Source organism: Quercus lobata, chromosome 1, assembly GCF_001633185.2.
Source record: "Quercus lobata isolate SW786 chromosome 1, ValleyOak3.0 Primary Assembly, whole genome shotgun sequence".
NCBI lineage: Eukaryota > Viridiplantae > Streptophyta > Magnoliopsida > Fagales > Fagaceae > Quercus > Quercus lobata.
The window spans coordinates 18,593,560-18,614,842 of record NC_044904.1 but is presented as its reverse complement, the minus strand read 5'-3'; the positions used below and the strand labels follow the sequence as shown (position 1 = coordinate 18,614,842).

The 21,283-nt window shown below is 32.8% G+C and overlaps 3 protein-coding genes and 2 long non-coding RNA genes across 5 annotated transcripts; 4 read left to right on the top strand and 1 right to left on the bottom strand.

Moving 5' to 3' along the window:
• Positions 1-371: 371 nt before the first annotated feature.
• LOC115984091 lies at positions 372-818 on the bottom strand. The gene is made up of 2 exons (XR_004090378.1): positions 649-818; positions 372-538 (listed from the first exon to the last, which is right to left on the bottom strand). It is a non-coding gene; the product is annotated as an uncharacterized LOC115984091 (long non-coding RNA).
• Positions 819-4,945: 4,127 nt separating this feature from the next.
• LOC115984014 (germin-like protein subfamily 1 member 7) lies at positions 4,946-6,017 on the top strand. Its single transcript, XM_031106921.1, has 2 exons — positions 4,946-5,069; positions 5,340-6,017. Exons 1-2 carry the CDS (start codon positions 4,946-4,948, stop codon positions 5,873-5,875), a joined length of 660 nt encoding a protein of 219 aa, XP_030962781.1. The 3' UTR covers positions 5,876-6,017.
• A 2,805-nt stretch (positions 6,018-8,822) lies between these two features.
• Positions 8,823-9,746, top strand: LOC115981925 (germin-like protein subfamily 1 member 7). The gene is made up of 2 exons (XM_031104367.1): positions 8,823-8,949; positions 9,211-9,746. The coding sequence occupies exons 1-2, from the start codon at positions 8,823-8,825 to the stop codon at positions 9,744-9,746; spliced, it is 663 nt and encodes a 220-aa protein (XP_030960227.1).
• A 4,313-nt stretch (positions 9,747-14,059) lies between these two features.
• On the top strand, positions 14,060-15,965 carry LOC115981935. Its single transcript, XR_004089479.1, has 3 exons — positions 14,060-14,084; positions 14,813-14,924; positions 15,904-15,965. It is a non-coding gene; the product is annotated as an uncharacterized LOC115981935 (long non-coding RNA).
• Positions 15,966-19,373: 3,408 nt separating this feature from the next.
• On the top strand, positions 19,374-20,405 carry LOC115981918 (germin-like protein subfamily 1 member 7). Its single transcript, XM_031104356.1, has 2 exons — positions 19,374-19,543; positions 19,835-20,405. Exons 1-2 carry the CDS (start codon positions 19,417-19,419, stop codon positions 20,368-20,370), a joined length of 663 nt encoding a protein of 220 aa, XP_030960216.1. The 5' UTR covers positions 19,374-19,416; the 3' UTR covers positions 20,371-20,405.
• Positions 20,406-21,283: the final 878 nt, after the last annotated feature.

Below are 21,283 nucleotides of genomic sequence, written 5' to 3'. Positions count from 1 at the left end.
GTATTCAAGTAGATATATAACTGATCGAAACAGCCATAGTACAATTACATACACTATATTGACACACGTAACTTTTTACTTTACAATAACAGAACAATAGGGCAAAATCTATTTATTTTAATAAAGCAAATCCTGTTGTCTACATTCTTCATTCAGCTTATACACTTTGAAATCAACCATTTTGGGCCATCACAGTGTCTAACATACCAAATTGTGAAATATAATTACATTTTATAGTAACATTGTTCTAATTTGTCAGCTTTAGTCAGTACATTCAGTTTACTCTTCTAAAGGCAAAAAAATAAAAATTAACAATACTATGAAATACGTAAAGATTCCTAGAGTAAGGTAGTATATACAATAGAGTTCAGTTTTTTTTCTTCTTTGTAGCAATTTGCTTAGTACTTTTTTGACGTTTTTGAAGCATTTGGAGCGGCATTCTTTCAGGTCTTTGAACAGATGTTTCTCCTATTTCTATTTTTTGATTGGCTGTGTACTTGTCCTTCCTTGATTTTCTTACAATTTCCTCCATTGTTTCCTGCAATAATTTGCATTGTTATGTATCAGTTAGATATGTAATGTAGATTATGTGTAGACTAATCTTTGAATCATATAGTAAGCAAGTTGAAGTAAGTTTGTTTTAATCACCTGATGTTCTTCAACTTTACTTGAGTCTTTTTGCTTATGTAAAACTTCCATCTCCAAAATTTTTGAGACCGTGTAATTTTCTTTTCCATACTTCAAATTATATTCATCAAGATGCAGTTGGAACAAATATTCATTGCCAATTATTTTTTGAATCTCTTTTGGTAAAGTATTCTCATTTAATTTCAACATCTGTATAAACAAAGTATCATTCTATTAGCAATATATATAAATATACATGCAACATTGGTAAGAAACACCTTAGGAGGCTTGATGTCAAAGTTTTCATATAGTTCATTGCAGAGAGTTCATCTGCCTCTCAAATCTCTTGTAAACCACTTATGCTAGTGTATGATTCTAATAGAGCCATCTCAATCGACTTGGACATAACTAAGACACTAAAACACTAATCAGCCTTAACATTGCAAGTAAAGTTGTGGCCCACTCTTAGAAGATATTTCTTCAGGGAGTAAGAAAATCAATTATGACTGTTCTGCCTATTAGAGTTTCTCAACAAAGCAACAAAATAAAAGCATGAGATGTTTCAATATTAATGGTTTGAAAGTATATTTACGTTTTTGGTGAGCTAACAATAAAGAATTAGATAAAGGAAACTAAATGTTACATACCTATTTCTACACCCCCTGTTCTGCAAAATGCCAGAATAGCCATTAAGATTGCAAATTGTTCACTTTAAAATGGCTGGCTTTGCAAAGTAACCCACAATTCAACCAATAATAGTCAAATTCACAAATTCTTGGGAGCATATCACACTCTTAAAATACAAATTGACTTTAGAAACCAATAATAGACAAACTAAAAGCCAAATATCTAATGTTGAATTGACTTTACAAATTTACATTAGAAGTCAAATTGATTTTAAAACTGAATAAAGGTTAAAACGATTCAAAAAAAAAATCTAATGTTGGCCTTGCCATTGCCATCTACCCCATCAATCTCTGCTAAGCATTTAAAACAAAAGCACACCCAAACATAACTCTAAATGTTAACAAAAAGAATATATCAAGTATTGAGCACACACTTCACACTTAAATTTTTTTGATGATATTATTCTTTCTTGAAACTTGATTATCCAATCAGTAGCTGTATTTTCTAAATTTGTCATAGTTCTATTTTCTCCTAGGCCTTTCCTAAACACATCTATTTTCAATAGGGCGATACTCCCAGTGCTATTAAAAAAAAAAAAAAAGAAGTAATGATGATATTTTGAGACCAAAGAATTCAAAGAAAAATACTAAAACCCATCTTTTTTTAAACTGCTTTTGTTTAAAGTTTTTTTTAATCAAACATTAACGAATGATAAAGAGATACAAATTAAAAAAAAGCAACAAAGGAAAATTAGGCTGGCCTGACCTTTATATTTAATCAAGTAGCTCTTCTTGAATAGATACCAACTGTCTTATAAGCCAGAGCAGAGATGATAGATCTACATTAGCACGTGAGGGAAAAAAAGTCATTGAAAATACAAAATTACTGAGAAGCAACAATGTAAATGAGGCCCTCGAAAATTTGGCATATTTATGAATTATTAGTACTTGACAGGAAAAACTCAGCGAATCTGAATTTCAACAAAGAATGAAAGGGTAAGAAGGTTTTTTAAACTGACAGAAGAGAAAGATGAAAGATAGACACACACCAAACAAATAACCAAAAAAAACGATGAAGATGTGAAATAAGAACTGAAATTAATGATTACATAATATTCACAAGTAGAAATTCAAATCCTTCAAAACCAACATAATGTAATCATTGAGCTACACTGAATAGTAAAATTTCACAAAAACAAATAAGCCAAAATTAATTGCAAAGGAAGATGAAGAGAGACTATAAAAGAAGCGGATGCAAACATTGTAATATGGTTTGAGTTGCAAAAATTTTAAAGATTGTTTTACTTTTTAATAAGCTATTGCCTATTTCCAATATGATGATGGTAAAGAATTTGGCTTCCATTAGCCAAGGATATATATAAATAAATATTTAAAGCACATCAAACCGTAAAACTTAAAGCAAAATTTACATTATATTTTGTAAATAAAACATAATAGTTCAATGTCATATGACCAGTGACTTTTATGAATAAGTAAACTTAGTATATATTTACACCCATTCAAAATAACAGAAACAACCAGTAGCCTAAGGTAAATTGTAATTGCCAACTTCTAAATTTTAGTATGTATTTACTGCTTCAAATTAATTCCATGAGCTTACAGATAAATATAGTCACTATTTTACTAACAAACGTGCAATTAAACAATTAGGAAGCAAAAACATTAATACATCAAAACAAAGAACCATAAACTTTGCATATGAAAAAGAATCCAACAAATTTAGACAATATTTATACATTTTGGTGAAAACAGATTCAGTACTTCGGAAATATAATCTTGAACAACATTGAACAAACAATTTTAATTTCAATCAAATGTTTGATACCCCTTTGCAGCTTCAGTTTTGTGGTCATGCCACATTGGCTGCTGCACATACAATCTTTGTAAGTATTCTGCACTATGAAACTCAAAGAAAAAGAGGTGTGCTCCAACCAAACATGATCTACTAAATGAATTACAAACAATTTCTGTCAATTTAATAGTAATTACATTCATTGTTTTATAAATGAAAATTCACCTACCAGCAACCATAAAGTTACAACAACAAAAATACATTACACTTTCAGATTTCAAAGTCTTACAATCCAATCTAACCAACAATACAAATATACATCAGAATTGAATCTCACACCAAATCCACAAAACAAAATCAATTATAACCCAAACACCTTAGGTTTTACGAATTAAGTTTGTACCCATATAAAATTATATATATGGCAAGCCACAGTATCTGAAACTTGAATTAATATATCACATTCATCAATCACAGCACACAGATTTATCGAACAATAGTTCTTAAACAAAATTATGCAGGAAAATTCCTGCAGAAATTTGAACAATCAAACCTCACAACAAAGCACCAAAAGGGGAAAAATGAACACAGAGAATTAATGCACTCAGTATTTCGTCCAATTTTCACAACAAAGCACTCAGAAAAGGTAGAATGAACAAACAGAAATGATGCGTACCTTTCGTCAGAATATCGCCAATCTCTAACTCCGTATCTCAAAACGTATGAGGCGTTTGATCGTATTTAGCTTTGACGGATGCCGATTGTGATGCTCTAAGTCCGGCAGAGTATGGCAGTGGCCGGCCGTACGAATATCCACTAGTTCGCAGAGTCTGAAGAGAAGATCGATAGGGTTTTAATCGCTAAACAGATCTACAATATTCCGTAAATTGACGGAAACAGGAGAAACTTATCCCGAAATCACAGAAAAGTTTCAAAACCGAATCAAAACAACAAAAAATCATAGAGAGAAGGAGAGGGAGAGGGAGAGAGAGAAGAACGTACCTGGAAAACTCAAAAGGGGATAGCGATGATCACTCGAATCTCCACTGTGGCGCAAATCTTTTTTTTTTTTTTTCTTTTCTCGTAGCGGAGTTTGATGTGAAAAGATCGCCTCTATCGTAGTATGGCTAGGGTTTTTTTTAGAGAGGAAAAAAGTTAAGAAGACTGATGTGCAGAGAGTAGGTTTTTCCCCTTTTTCCCTTTCTCTTTCTCTGTATCGCAATATTGGCAGGGTTTTTTTATTTTTTTATTTTTTTATTTTAAAGAAAGAGAAAATGTTAAGTAGTCTGAAGAGATAGGCAGATATTTTAAAATTTCTGCGTTTTTTTTTTCTTTTAACAGGTTTTTTTTTTTTTTTGGTTAATATAAAAAAGTACAGCCAAATGGTATTAATATTTTGAAACAATATAATGTATCGCTTTTTAAAGTTACACATGTCTGAATTTTAAGTAGAGACTTTTCCTATTTGTCATTACCTCCTTAATTCTAGGAACTCATTTTCTCTCAGCTTCTGCAATTATATATATATAGATATATAGATATAGATATAGATGTTAAATATACTATGAAAGTAAGGTTATTTTGTGGTTCGGCCCAACACGCAAACTGCACAATGGCATTGAAGTGGTCCAATTTGATTGTTTTCAAATGTGTACAGACAAGTACTGGTTAAAGAATGTTTCAGCCACTAAACAAGAAATTCAGAACTGTGGAAGAATTACCAAGTCTTATATGCTCCGTTTGCGAAAAACTTAGACAGGTTCACTGACTCCGCTCTATAAATAGGCATATCACCGTATACTTTGTTCCCATCTCTCACCCAAGCAAGAATACGAAGAGTACTATACCATACGATAGAGATAACATAACCTCAAACACGATGAAAGGTGTTCCTTACCTCGTTACAGTTGCCATTTTGGCTTTGGCATTTACCCTTGCTTCAGCCTATGACCCTAGTCCTTTGCAAGATTTCTGTGTTGCAATTAACAACACTGATTCTGCTGGTATGTACATGCTCTCTCCTTTCTTTATTTTAATTTTGATGAAACTGCAAATCTACATGCTCTGTCATTATTAGCAGTACGTAGTAGTGTTGTCATCACTTACGTTCTTTCGAGATCATTATAATGAAGTTCTACACATTAATGAAATTATTATCATCACCTACGTTATATCATCGACAATAGATTTTTTTTTTCTCCTACATGACAAATTATTTTCCATTATTACAGAACTGTCTTCTTTTTGACAATAACAAACTTTTCTTTGTGTAGTATTTGTGAATGGAAAATTTTGCAAGGACCCAGCAACTATCACAACTAGCGATTTTTTCTTTCCTGGACTCAATATTCCTGGAAACACAGCTGCAAGTAAACTTGGGTCAAGTGTCAATCTTGTGAACATCGATAAATTACCAGGTCTCAACACTCTAGGCATATCTTTGGCTCGTCTTGACTTTGCACCATATGGCCTGAATCCTCCCCACATTCACCCACGTGGCACTGAGCTTTTGGTAGTTATGGAGGGTACTCTATTGGTTGGATTTGTCACATCCAACCCAAACAAACTCTTTACCAAAGTTCTAAATAAGGGAGATGTCTTTGTATTCCCAATTGCTCTCATTCACTTCCAATTCAACATAGGACAAACCAATGCGGTTGCATTTGCCGGTCTCAGCAGTCAAAATCCTGGGTTGATCACTATAGCAAATGCAGTTTTTGGATCTAAACCTCCAATCAATCCTGATGTTCTCGCCAAGGCCTTACAGTTGGACAAGAATGTAGTTGATTATCTTCAGAAACAATTCTAGTCAAACCACAATTAGTAAAAATATTTGTAACAGGAATGATGAACCATTACAAAGCAGAGTTTGAACAAAGTATGCCATGATTCCTTATATGTAATGCCTTAAAAATAATTATTATCAAATAAAATTTTCATATGATTTTTTTTTATGTGTCATGGTGTCCAAGTAAATGCAGTGCAATTAGTGGATTACTGAATCTTGATTACATGTTGGATCCACAATGATTGAAATCACAAGCACCTAATACAAAAGTTATATTAAAAATAGATAGCTAACCACTGCACACCCTGGGTGTGATGGTCACTCCACAAGTATAAGTACTTGTAGGGTGTAGGGGCCCAGGGCTAGAGTTCAAGTCTTTAGGAGGGAGCTTCACACACATATACACTTAGATTAGGTTAGAATAGAATTTCTATCTTGTATTAAAAAAAAAGAAAAGAAAAAGATGGCTAAATTAAATTGTGGGCTCAATAACACTAAGTTATGTTGAAAAAAAAGTCCTATAGGTAATTAGGGGAAGAAGTTGAGAAACATAATACTTTTTTATCTTTTTATTTTGGATAATTTGACTTTATGGGTGGAGAGATTCGAACCTTAGATGTTTTCGCTGGAAACACTAGAAAGTGACAACCAATTGAGCCATAAAGCTCTTAGTGAGAAATGTAATACTTAAGTGGTTATATATGATTATTTGTGAAATTTCACAAAAGTCCCAAAGTTTATCTCCTATTTCAAATTAGGTATGTTTGGAAAATTTAGACCCTTGATTGATCATTTTACCGCAAAATTAATCAACTTGTTAAATTAACTAGTTTTGAAGCCATTTTGATTTCTAGGTTAGTTACCATAGTAGTAACATAGACCATTTGGAAAACAATAAACAAAAAAATAGCACATCATATGGTGATGCAATGGAAAATTGATGGAAAAATTATTTTGAAGGAAAAACCACCGTGAGATTGCGAAACCCTAAGAAGAAATCCACTAATAGAATTGAAAAACTTACAATTAATTGAAACAAACCCATGTTCCTGATTGCTACCTTCATTAATAATTTACTCATGTCACCACATGTAGCTTGAACTTGATTAGACTCTTATTTTGAATTCCTTCACATGAACCATCCAGTCGGCGACTTCAAGTACCATCTTGAAAATTCTTCAGAACAAGTTGACTATATAGGCTTTGTGGCTTCAAACTTGATATGCACTATTGCAACAACACATCACAAAAAAACTAAATTTGCAATTGTTGATCGACTGACTACTCTAAGGCTTTCATTTGAGCTTATTTCAATTGATCAAAAAGATATCAAGCTTGGTGTCGAGATTCCAGAAATTTCTTTTCCTACAACTGATTTTGGGTCTCTATCTTGGAATTAAAAAAAAAAAAAAAAAACACCTCATAACTATACAAGATTCAAAGCTTCGTTCATAGTTTGCCAACAGTCAATCTATTGATCCTAACAAGATTTAAGTTTCTAATTATGTCAATTAAAGTTCCAAACTTATAGAGCATTTTTTTTTCTTCAATTTGAATCCCCCTGCCCATCCCTGTTATTCATTTATGTTATTCTAGATAGTAATAGAGTAGTAAAAAATTGAAAATTGTTGAAATTTATTTATTTTTTGTTTTATTTTAATCAATTTTGATATTCTAGCAATCATATTCTCCCTTTAAATGAAATTTTCTCAATCTAAACAAAGCGTTTTCTCTTTGTTCAATGATAGAAAAAATCGATTTATAACAATGCCTCAGGTGAAACATAGAGTTTAACTTTAATCAATAGTTTTGTGCTTTTATATGTTCTGTTATTGCTCAGAATTTCAAAAATGAATAAGGAGATTGAATTTAGCCCCTTAAATTGAAACAATTAAAAACTTTTGGTCTTTAATTGAATAAATTAAAAACTTTTGGTCTTTAATTGATTAAATTAAAAACTTTAAATCTAAAATGAAACATGGTAAATTCTATAAGATTAAATACCCTCATCAATTTTTATCTAATTTTCCCTTTTTTATTTTGTATATACTACACTAATTGTTTAATTAAATCGAAAGCTACTTAAAAAAAAGGTTGAAAGTTGAACAAATCATGATGAAAAAGCATTATATACTTCACGTTTCTACCACACATGAGAATGTGATACTAATGATCTGTTTGGACTGAGGTGGAGGAAAGGAAAGTAAAGTAGAACTAGCTAAAAATTAGCGTATTATTGACCAATTCTAAACAACAATTTCAACAAGAGTTTCGATGTAAGAATTCTTGCCATGCATGAATTGTAACAAATATGAGTTAACTATGGTATTGACCAAACATTCTTAAGAAATACGTATCATATGAGTCAAAAAAAAATTTACATCATAGATAGAACACCATAGCATGAAGTGAGAACAACTAAAAGAGACCGACAAGAATAATGTACCACATTCCTCGGTAGTCAGATGCCTTCGAAGTTATTGGTTCTAGAAAACCAATAAGATTATTTCAACCCAAGTATATATACTTAATTATATAGGTCACACCATTGACTATATCTTAAACATTCCCTAATGAGGACAAAGTCAAGATATATGCATGGGTAATGGGTGCTTCAATTAATTCAATGTTTTTTTTTATTATTATTGAGAAACCAATTATTTCAACGTAAGGATAATTTGTGCAACACGAAAACTGCACAATGGTATTGAAATGGTCCAATTTGATTGCTTTTCTAATGTGTACAGACTAGTAGTGGTAGAATAGTTCATCCATTACGCAAGAAATTGAGAATGGTTGAAGAATTACCAAGTCTTATATGCTCCATTTGTGAAAAACAAAGACCAGTTCACTGACTCCTATCCATAAATAGACATATCCCCATATGCTATATTCCCATCCCTCACCCAAGCAAGAATACACAGAGTACTAGTTATACCATAAGATAGAGATAACATAACCTCAAAAAATGATGAAAGGTGTTCCTTACCTTGTTACTATGGCCATTTTGGCTTTGGCATTTTCTCTTGCTTCTGCTTATGACCCTAGTCCTTTGCAAGACTTTTGTGTCGCAATTAACAACACCGATTCTGCTGGTACGTACATGCTCTCTTCATTTTTTTTTTTTTTTTGATGAACTGCAAATCTACATGCCGCTCATTATTAGCTGTACGTAGTAGTGTTATTATCACCTACTTTTTTTTTGAGATCATTTTAATGAAGTTCTACACATTGATGAAATTATTATCATCACCTATATTATATCAAAATTAGATTTTTTTCCCTACATGACATGTTATTGTCCATTGTTACAGAACTGTCTTCTTTGCGACAATAACAAAGTTTTCTTTGTGTAGTATTTGTGAATGGAAAATTTTGCAAGGACCCAGCATATGTCACAGCAAACTATTTTTTCTTTCCCGGACTCAATATTCCTGGAAACACAGCTGCAAATAAACTTGGATCAAGTGTCAATCTTGTGAACGTTGATAAATTACCAGGTCTCAACACTCTTGGCATATCTTTGGCTCGTCTCGACTTTGCCCCATATGGCCTGAATCCTCCTCACATTCACCCACGTGGCACTGAGCTTTTGGTAGTCATGGAGGGTACTCTCCTGGTTGGATTTGTCACATCCAACCCAAACAAACTCTTTACCAAAGTTCTAAACAAGGGAGATGTCTTTGTATTCCCAATTGGTCTCATTCACTTCCAATTCAACATAGGGCAAACCAATGCCGTTGCAATTGCCGGTCTCAGCAGTCAAAATCCTGGGTTGATCACCATAGCAAATGCGGTCTTTGGATCTAATCCTCCAATCAACACTGATGTTCTTGCTAAGGCCTTCCAGTTGGACAAGAATGTTGTTGATTATCTTCAAAAACAATTCTAGTCAAACAGCCATTGGTAAATTATTTGTAATAGGAATGATGACCATTACAAAGCAGAGTTTGAATAAAGTTTACCTTGATTCCTTATATGTAATTTCATAAAAATAATTAGTATCAAATAAAATTGTCTTATGATTCTTTTATTTATTTATTATTTTTTTTTTTTTTAACATGTCATGGTGTCCAAGTAAATGCTGAGGAATTAGTGCATTACTAAATCTTGAATATACATTGGATCCACAACTATTAAAATCACAAGCACCTATTAAAACTAACAAAAATTGTATTAATAGCTACTTAAAAAAAAAAGAAAAAAGGCAAAAACACTATTTTGGTTCTTACGTTTTGGGATCACAGTCAATTTAGTCCCTATATTTTTGTAGCAGTCGATTTAGTCCCTATTATTTTCAACACTTGTGATCAATTTAGTCTTTGTCGTTATCTCGCTAACAAAATATGCTTACATGGCAAACGGATTGTACACTTGACACACTTAAGTTTACGTGGCAAATAAAATAATACTAAAAAAATTTATATCAAATTTAAATAATGCCATGTCACCATTTAAATTAAAAAGAATTTAATTTCTTAATTTTAAAGGAGAAAAGAAAGGAAAATTTGAACAAAAAGGAAAAATCATATTCCATTAAAAAAAATCACAAAAAAAAATAAAGAATAGAAGAACCTGAACCCAAAAGAACAATGAACCCAGAAAAATTAATTTCTTAAATTAAAATTAAAATTAGAATTGAAGATTTGAGGTTAGAAAGTATCAACTTTATTGGGTTTGCTAGTAACTCATAGCTTCTTGGATTGACTTTGCTTACTATTGTGATTGAAAAAATAAGAAGGAAAAAAGCAAAATTATCCAAAAAGGAAATCCGAAGAAACGGAAAAAATCGAAGAGACCACAAGTCAAATAGCTCAAGTGGGTCCTCAAATTTCAGTGGAAATGGTTGATTTTCAAAAAGAAATATTTGCAATCAATGAAAGAAGTAAATCAGAACCAAATACCTATAGCATGTAGCAAAGTGATGCATCTTTGACATACTGAATTTATTTGCTTAACTTTGTGGACCTATGTTTTCCTGTCTCGTAAATTAACAACAACAAAAAGGTAAGGTTTAATCAATTTGATGGACGAAGGGATTCAAAACATTTCATCAAATGGTTTTCTTCTTCCTAGTTTATGGTTCAATTTGGTGAGCTGGCTTCCAAGGTAAAGGTTTTGTTTTGCTCTAAGTGGGTATGGGTGAATCAAAAGAGAGAGAGAGAGAGAGAGAGAGAGAGAGAGAGAGAGCATGTTCTTACAAAGATGATGATTGGTGAATATGATTTTGTGTTTTGGTGTTGGTGTGTTTGGTTGCTACAAAAATGCTAGAAAAGTTGGGAGCATTTTTACAAAATTTTTTCTTTCTTTAAAATTGAAATTTTAATTAATTAAAATTAATTTTTAAATTTTTAAAATTTAATTAATTCATTTTTACAATCCTTTTGCCATGTAGGCATATTTAGTTAGTGAGATAATGACAAGGACTAAATTGACTGCAAGTTAAAAATAACAGGAATCAAATTGACTGCTATAAAAATATGGGACTAAATTGATTGTGACCCCAAAGGGACCAAAATAGTGTTTTCACTTAAAAAAAAAGTTGAAAGTTCAACAATTCATTGCAAAAATGCATTATATCTTTCACGTTTCTACCCTGCATGATCAGTATGTGACAGTAATGGAGAAACAATTGTGCCTAAATTTAAGCTTTATTGATAGTTGAATACTCAGGAAAAACACCTTTTTTTTTGGAGAAACAAACAAACACATATAAGATAGAGTGTTCGAAGTACTTCTAACACAAAGACACACATATGAAATGAACTTATTGTTAGGTTCTATATGTGTATACGATAATTGGTAAACATGTGACCACAAACTTTTCTATGTATAGATCATAATGTCTACAAGATGGATTAATCAATGCTCAAGAAATTGCCAAGATAGTGTACAAGAACATGAAACTGTAAATTCAAGGAATCAAAATATGGCAGTTTCGATTAATTGAAGCTGTTATTCGGCCAATTGAAACTCGATTCTACAAATTTTGTTTTTTAGTCCATTAAGCCAAGTAAGTGATTAGGTTTTCAATCTAGTTTCAATTAATACTTAAGGGAAACCCTATGTTTTCAAGACTTGGAGAGCCACTCTTTTGAGATCTGAAGGGTTTTGTGCCTTCTACTATTTTAAGCTTCTACTAGAGATCACACTCACACACTTAGTATTGGTGGAATCAAGTAGCAACCCAAGCTTCAGCAATCAAGTGTACATGAGATCTAAAGCGTGAATTGGAGGTTCATGTTGAAACAGATCTATATCAAAGAAGTCTGTGGGATTCAAAGCTAAGTTTGTTAACTTTATTTAGGTTTACTATAAATTGATTTTTTGACTGTAAATCTCTATCTAATAATGGATTGTTCTTCTTGGGATTAGTCCCCCCAGGTTTATCCTTTGGAAAAGGTTATTTTATAAGGTTTCCTAGGATTTTTTTAGAAAATAACTATAAAATCTAAACAATATCATTAGTTAGCAAACGTTTCAAACTATTTTGGTTTCTAACAATTCGAGTTTATTGGAGTCGATTTGTGGGTTGTAAAATCGAGTTTAGGATACTCGATTTTCCTTTTTTGCAGTGACTGGCGTGGGAAATGGGCGTACAGAAATCGAGTTAAATAAACTCGATTTCCATGCTTACAAACCGAGTCCAACGAACTCGGTTTTTACACATGGAAATCAAGTTAAATAAACTCGATTTCCATGCATACAAACCGAGTCCAATACACTCGGTTTTTACACATAGAAATCGAGTCCATTGGACTCGATTTCTGTGTTTAAAAAACGAGTCTATTAGACTCGGTTTGTATAAAATCCGAATCTAAGTTGGTTTTTGCCACACGTGTCTCTCAACAAAACTGAAAAAAAAAACTCTCATTCAAAAACAGTCTCAAAAAAACTCAGTCCTCCCCACACTTACAGTACTCTCAAAAAAAACTCTTTAGTTCAAAAAACTCTCTCATTCCCTCCCACACTCACAGTGCATCACTCAAAAAACTCAGTCTCTCTCTCTCTCTCACTCTCAGTCCTCTTCAGCTCCGTCCTTCTCCGTCGCCGTTCCGTCGCACTCATCCCTCTCTTCAGCTCCGTCGCCGTTCCGTCGCACTCATCCCTCTCTCCGTCGCCGTCGGCCCTCCATCTCGCTCCGGTCTCTCACTTCCCGTCGCCGTCGCCGTCTGGTTTTCACAAACAATTTCCATTTAGGTACGTTTCTATTACTTCACCGATTTCTTATTTTCTAACTTTTTAATGTCAAGTATTGGGCTTTCCCTCTGTTTGGCAGCCGAGAAACTGCAGGAAAGCAAAAGAAAATTAGTAAGAAAAGTTTGAGTCTTATGTTAAAGTATTTTTTTTTTTTGGAGTTTTTATCTCAGCGAAAGCATTGGTTGAGTGGTGAGTTTTGCTTTTTGTTGTGTACCAAAATAATGAATAGCCTTGGATCATGTTTCTACTACGATCTATCATCAAATTAATATGGGGTTTCATTATGTTGATTTGTCATGTGTTAGAAACGATTCATGCTTGAGAAAATTATCTGTGTATTCTTGTATAAAGTATGAGTACTATATGTTTGAAGAAATGTTTAAATGAATAGAATCTATTTTATTATGACTTGTACCTCAGAGAGCATGATTTAAGTATTTGTATATGTGTGTACTTTTGCGATTCCTTTATTATGTTTTTATATGGTGGTTGAAGTAATTTGCCTGATAGAGGTGCTGAATGCTGATATTGTCATCCTAAACATTCAAACTGGTTGGCATCTTCTAAGATGGATGTTGGCTCCAAGTATAGCATAATATGTTGTTAAGTTTAAACGTCTTGTAAAATGGAAAATTGGGTTGGAAACATTAGATAGTGTTATGAATGTAGACGTGTTAGATGTTTAATTGGTGTCATGTAGTTACCTTGTGCATCAATTTATTATACTGTTTATAATAGTATTGTTTTGGCTGCTTTGTGCTTTTTGTATGTAGTCTTTTTTTCTATAAAATTATTCTTATAAAAAAAAGGCTCTCCTAAATATTACAATATGAAATTCATCATATATATTAAAATGTCTGTCTAGAAATTTATTTTCCTTTCTTCCTTCTTTATATAAGCATAGAAATGATGTTCATCCATATATATACATATTTGAGGTGCTAATTGCATTTTATACCTTGCAGGAATAGGCTTGAAAAGGCTTCACAACATAAGCTTTTAGAGAGGTAGTTGCATAGTGATATTGCAGGTAATGATTCTACTATGTTGCTGCATTTCAAATCTTGGCTGCCATGTTTGCTTTGTTACCTTTGTTCATTTGCTTTACTATATACATTGCTGTTATTGAAGATTTTTTATTTATTTATTTATTTATTTTTTGTCCTGGTATTTAAATTTTGCATTATATTGTCTTATTTTTAACATCTGGTTCTTCACTTCTTCTGCATAGTTTTCACATGAATCTACACAGGCAATGCTGCAATGTTGAAATGATTTTATGATTTCTTACATTATGTTTGGTAGGATGAAGTGTAGAAATGAGATTTTTCGTACCTACTTGTGTTGGGGTGGTAGGGTAAAGGCTTTGTTCACCATTGTACCCTGGTTTGGATGTTTTGTTGTGAGTTCAGACAATCAATTTTAGAAAGTCTTTTCAGAACTCACCCCACAAACTCCTCCCCCCTTTTTAATTTTTTCAGATCTTTTATGTAGCACGTAACTGTAGGGTCCATTTGGTAGGAGGGAAAATAGTAGGGCCAACTATGTGGGTAGCCCAAATTAATCAACGCGGATATGATTTTCCTTCATTCTTTTTGTCACCTTTTGTAAAACTTCATTGTAGCCCAAATTAATTTTATGAGTAACGAGGACCATCTGCTTGTTGTCAAAATAAACTGAATCATTTTCTTGTTCATCACTTTCCTTGCCAATTTAACATGTGATTATATTACTCTTGACTCCCTAAACTTCGTGCAGTATGGCTGCTGTTCCTGCTCAGCTCCCTGATGAGTTTGGTCCTGGGCCCACTGACGATTCGGTGTTAAGGTTTATAAAAACACATCGAGCGTGCGCTGTTTGGGAAGGCAAGGTAAAAATTAAAACCGACCACCTGCTGAATATTCTCTTCTTATCCTTCTACATTATGTTGATTTTTTTTTCTTCCCATTTCTGAAATTTTAAGTGTCAATGGTATTACTAGCTTTCAATGCATGGTCATGCGCATTAGTTGGGTTAAGTTAGATTGGTTGATTGTTAGTGTGGGTGTACATGAACAAAGCAATCCTAGGTTCATAAGAGTTATTTTTGTTTGAAGCAATGTGACCTGTGATAATTTTATTGTTGCTTGGCAAGAAGTTGTTCAGGTTGTGGTTGTTGCAGTAATTTTTATTGTTATTATTGAGAACGCTAGCCTTTGCCTCTAGTTTCTTTTACTTTCCTCTATTTAGGTTGTTTATTTTCCATATCATGTCAAACAGATATGATCCTTAGGTTCCAAAAGCAAAACATAGAAGTTTATATTTAGGAATCCATTTGGAATTACAACTTGTGTAACAAACCTAGCTTAATGAATCATATTGAAGACAAGCTTTTGTCATAAATCAAATAAAATCCTTAAGGACCCTTTTCACTTGAGTTTCTTACTTGCATTAAAATACTTAGTTAAGTAAATTCAAGGGTTGGACAACAACAGAGCTTAAGGGAAAACAAACACAAATCAGCAACTATGACAACGAAATACAACCAAATTCCAAGATAGTTACTTAAAGCTTCTTAAATTAATGAAATAGCTTTAAGAAGCCTTTTGACTTTTCCTGGTTTAGAGGCAGCAATAGACTGGTCGCATGGGAAGCCTTTCATTACTAGACAAATGTATAAAATGCATTGCATCCTTTTATTTTTCTCCCGTTGTTGCTTTTTTTTTTGTTTTTATTTTTTCTTTTTGGGGTTGATATTTTAAGGTCCCTTCATAACTGCTTTATTTTTGTTTTTTGGGATCAATAACTACAATCATATATACAAAGGTTATGGCATATTGCATCTCATCACCATAGTTCTATCATGTGCAGGATCCAGGGCCACTGAAATGCCACGGTCGTAATGACGAGTTCCGAAAACGACGCCGGATAGTGGTGGATGCTGTTGTGGGGATGCTATTGGATGGGAGTGCTGCTGTTTGATGGAACTGATGCTGGCAGTTTTAAAAGGAAATCAAGTGCAAAGGACTCGGTTCCTAAGCCTGAAAATTAAGTTTGATGAACTCGTTTTCAAAGAGTGGAAATCGAGTCCAATGAACTCGATTTCCAGGCTTTGAAACTGAGTGCAAAGGACTCGGTTTCCATGCTTTAAAACCGAGTCCTTTGAACTCGTTTTCCTTTTAAATTTTAAAATGAGAACAATTTCGTTCTTCCATTTATTTTCTATTTAAAAGAAATTTATTTACACGTTCTGGATCAATTTGATTTATGTATTTCTCTCAAATAGTTTTTATTTCAATTTGGTTGTAGTGAGATAGCTCAACATTTGTTGTTGACTTGTTGACCAACGTAAATAAATTCTGAACAAAAAAATAGATGAAATTATTATATGTTAAACATTAAAAGACAAAGATAGGATAGGATTACATGTCTAAATGGAGTGTGTACGGATTACATGTCAGATTCACGTTTATGTTGCTGCTGTGGGGATGCTGTTGGATGGGAGTGTTGCTGTTTGATGGAACTGATGCTGGCACTTTTAAAAGGAAATCGAGTGCAAAGGACTTGGTTCCTAAGCCTGAAAATTGAGTTTGGTGAACTCGTTTTCAAAGAGTGGAAATCGAGTCCAATGGACTCGATTTCCAGGCTTTGAAACCGAGTGCAAGGGACTCGGTTTCCATGCTTTAAAACCGAGTCCTTTGGACTCGTTTTCCAGGCTCAGAAGTCGACTTCTTTCAACTTGATTTCTCGCAATAATAAAATAAAAAACCCAGGAAATCGTCCCCTCTGAACTCGAGTTGTTATATTCCAAATTAGTTTCAAACGTTTCCTAACTAATGAAATAGTTTGAGTTTTGTAGTTATTTTCTGAAAAATCCCGGTTTCCTAGGTCATCATATCTTTTGTTATTTATTTTTTCACTGTGCATGATATATTTGATTATTTCTTTAACTTAAGGCTCGCATAATTAATCTAATTAACAACTTGGAGCTAAAATTGGTTAAACACTTTTTGTTTAGAGGTCTAAATCTAACAATTACCTGTTAAGATAATGGAAAATTTGATATCAATTTGTTGTGTGGACAGTGGAGTTATTTATAGTGGACTCATGCAAAATAGAAATAGAATATATAACCATCTAGAGAAAACAAAGATATGGAAAATTAACTGCATTGACAACTTTTTTTCTAAAAAAAATAAAAAAATCAATCGCTACAATAGGGGAGTGGGAGTTTGAACTCTAAACATCTCCGTTGGAAACACTAAGAAATGTGAATTGATCTACAAAACTCCTAGGTACAATATGTATATATATATATATATATATATATATAAATTGTTAGCATTTATTCTACATAAACTTGTCTTTTTTATTTTGAGTTTTTTTTTTTTTTTAGAGGATTTTTATTGTTGAGTTGACTAATCTAAAAAATTCATGTTTTCCTAAAAGTTCCTAATAAATAAGAAAATAATTATCTTTATTTGAAATAGACCTATTAGGTTATAAATTGACTTCGGTTAATTATTTCAATTATCCCAGTTGATTAATAATTTAAATTTCATGCAAATAATGTGGAGGCACAATCAAATCAACCAAACTAAATTAGATGCAATGGAAAATAGATTTGATCATGATGAGGAAAATCTTTGCAAAAAAAAACCTCATCGAGTGAATTTTAGGTCACCACTCTAAAAAAAATCCACTAATAAAAAAACAAGTGGTTACAACTTACAAGTAAAATGAATCTTACCCCATTAGTCTATCCAAAATACCAACCTATAGTTGAACCTATTGACCTATACCAGTATCAGCTCCAAACCCAACTGGAATTGTTCTTGTAGAGACTTTCCTTTGCATGGATCCTAGTACGTGACTAACAAAACAACAACTTGATTGTTGTTGTTTGATGCAAAGTTCTTCAATATCCAAACTTATTGATCTGGAAGTAGCTTGGTACATAAACCTAATGTGCACAAAAAGTCGCAGCAGCTCTTGTAAAGCGTGTATCTCAATATGAGTCTCTTTGTCTTTGAAAAAGGCTATAAAATATTGCTTTTATATCCCCTAGAAACCTAGAGCCAAAAACCTGAGAAAAGCCTAGTCATCATGGGATCGAAAACAGATCTAGAATTTTAAAATTAAAGAATCTCGATAGATCGAGATGTATCAAGGTTCATTTAATCTTAATAGATTGAAGGTATCGAGCTAGGTATTGAGATCTTCTGTTCCATCTTTTCTTGTATTGTTTCTTGAGTATTTTTTATGTCTTCAATAATATCACTTGTTACCACTTGTAAAAGTACATCATCATGTTTATGATGTTCTTGAACACGCTAGAACAAATATCCAAATAGAAATAAAATGCATTTTGTCAAAAGACATGCCAATTACATAAAATGTGACCCTAACTGGACCAATTGCATGGTTCAATTAAAGGGATATATACATAATATGATGTCATTTAAAATGAATCCATTTCAAGTTTTCGCTTGAATATTATAAATCTAAACTAGTCGTGGTTCCGTGTTATGCACGGAATAATTTCATATAATTATGTTTTTGAATTCATTGTGGTTTATGCCTAACTTTTTTTTTTTTTTTAACAATGTTTTTTACTTTACTTCTCATGCAAAACTTCAATAAGCGTTTCGATGGAAGAGATCATGCCATGAATTGTAACAAATATCATTTAACTATGGTGTTGACCAAACATTCATAAGAATTACATCATAGAACACCATAGCATGAAATGAGAACAAAAAGGGACCGACAAGAGTATGTATATCTCATGCCTTGGTAGTCAAATGCCATGATAGTTATTGGTTCTAGAAAACCATTAAATCTAAAAAAACAACTAAAACATATTTAGTAATTAGTACCCGCCAAATAAGATGAGGTCAATAAGATTAGTTCAACAAAAGCATACTTAATTATATGGGTCACACCGTTGACAATTACACATTTCCTAATGAGCACAGAGTCAAGAAATATGCATGGGTTCTTCAATTATTTCAATGTTAAATATACTACGAACGTAAGGTTAATTTGTGGTTCGGCCAAAGCAACACGAAAACTGCACAATGGCATTGAAGTGGTCCAATTTGATTGCTTTTCAAATGTGTAAAGAGTAGTAGTGGTTAAAGAATGGTTCAGCCATTATTAAATAATTTTTTTTTTTTTTTGATAGACATTAAAATAAGAACTTGAGAACGGATGAAGTATTACCAAGTCTTATATGCACCGTTTGTGAAAAAATATGACATGTTCACTGACTCCTCTCTATAAGTAGACATATCCCCATATGCTTTGTTCCCATCCCTCACCCAAGCAAGAATACCTAGAGTACTAGTTGTACCATAAGATAGAGATAGCATAACCTCAAATATGATGAAAGGTGTTCCTTACCTTTTTACTGTGGCCATTTTGGCTTTGGCAACCACCCTTGTTTCAGCTTATGACCCAAGTCCTTTGCAAGACTTTTGTGTCGCAATCAACAACACCGATTCTGCTGGTATGGACATGCTCCCTCCTTTTTTCTTTTTCTCTTTTTTTTTTTTTGACGAACTGCAAATCTACATGCCCGCTCATTATTAGCAGAACGTAGAAGTGTCATAATCACCTACGTTCTTTCAAGATCATTTTCATGAAGTTCAACACATTAATTAAATTATTATCATCACCTACGTTATATCATCTACATTAGACTCTTTTCTTTTTTTTTTTGCTGACAAGACATGCTATTGCCCATTGTTAATTACAGAACTTTCTTATTTGTGACAATAACAAACTTTTCTTTGTGTAGTATTTGTGAATGGAAAATTTTGCAAGGACCCAGCAACTGTCACAGCCAACGATTTTTTCTTTCCCGGACTCAATATTCCTGGAAACACAGCTGCAAGTAAACTTGGATCAAGTGTCAATCTTGTGAATGTCGATAAATTACCTGGTCTCAACACTCTAGGCATATCTTTGGCTCGTCTCGACTTTGCCCCAAATGGCCTGAATCCTCCTCACACTCACCCTCGCGGCACTGAGCTTTTGATAGTCATGGAGGGTACTCTCTTGGTTGGATTTGTCACATCCAACCCAAACAAACTCTTCACCAAAGTTCTAAACAAGGGAGATGTCTTTGTCTTCCCAATTGGTCTCATTCACTTCCAATTCAACATAGGGCAGACCAATGCTGTTGCCTTTGCTGGTCTTAGCAGTCAAAATCCTGGGTTGATCACCATAGCAAACGCGGTCTTTGGATCTAATCCTCCAATCAATCCTGATGTTCTTGCCAAGGCCTTCCAGCTGGACAAGAATGTAGTTGATTATCTTCAGAAACAATTTTAAGTCAACTACATTTTGGAAAAATATTTGTAATAGCAATGATGGACCACTATATAGTTTGAATAAAGTTTACATTGTTTCCCTTGATGTAATTCCATTGAAATAATTATTATCAAATTAAATGATTTGTTATTATTATTTTTTTTTTAAGTGCAAATCATTGTGTAATAGGAAATGCAAAGCAAGTCATTTTGTAATAGGAAAGGCAAAGCAATCAGTTCACGAATAAATCTTGATTACACCTTGGATCCACAATGTTTGAGACTATTAGCACCTAACTATTAAATATAAAAAGATCTAAATTTGTATTTAAAATAGGCAGAGAATTTATTTTCGTTTATGCAAATGGGAGGTCAAATTTAATTAGGGCTTAGTAGCATCTACTCTATGTCAAACATTTCTGCATGTAAGATTGAAGCAACATTTTTTGGGTGTTGAAATAGCAAATGTATTGAGCTTTTACAACACTATGTATTGATACCGTTGTAACATGGAAAAATTATAAGAGGAAGAAAAGCATAATACTTAAGGGTTTAAATATTGTTAAAGATATATGGTCTATGTGCTTGTAGAACAAACAAACAAATTATGAGTTAGTTTAGGGCTAACTTAGAGTAGTTCTCTAGTATATATAAACCATACTTTTGTTCATTGCAAACACAAGAGTCCAATAGTAAGGATGTAAAGTCCATATTTTTAGGTTGGCAACCACAAACAAATTGTAATCTTTAGAACTTAGTTTTTGTCTAATTGTTTACTCTAGAAATATTCAGAAACAAGACAAATGAAGTTCTACACAATTGAAGACTCAAGAAAGTAGGAAAAGATAAGTGCAGAAATAGTCCCACTTATCTCGACCGATTGAGATTTGTGCAAATCTGATTTCTCACTTTCTTTCTCAGCCATTGGATCTAGG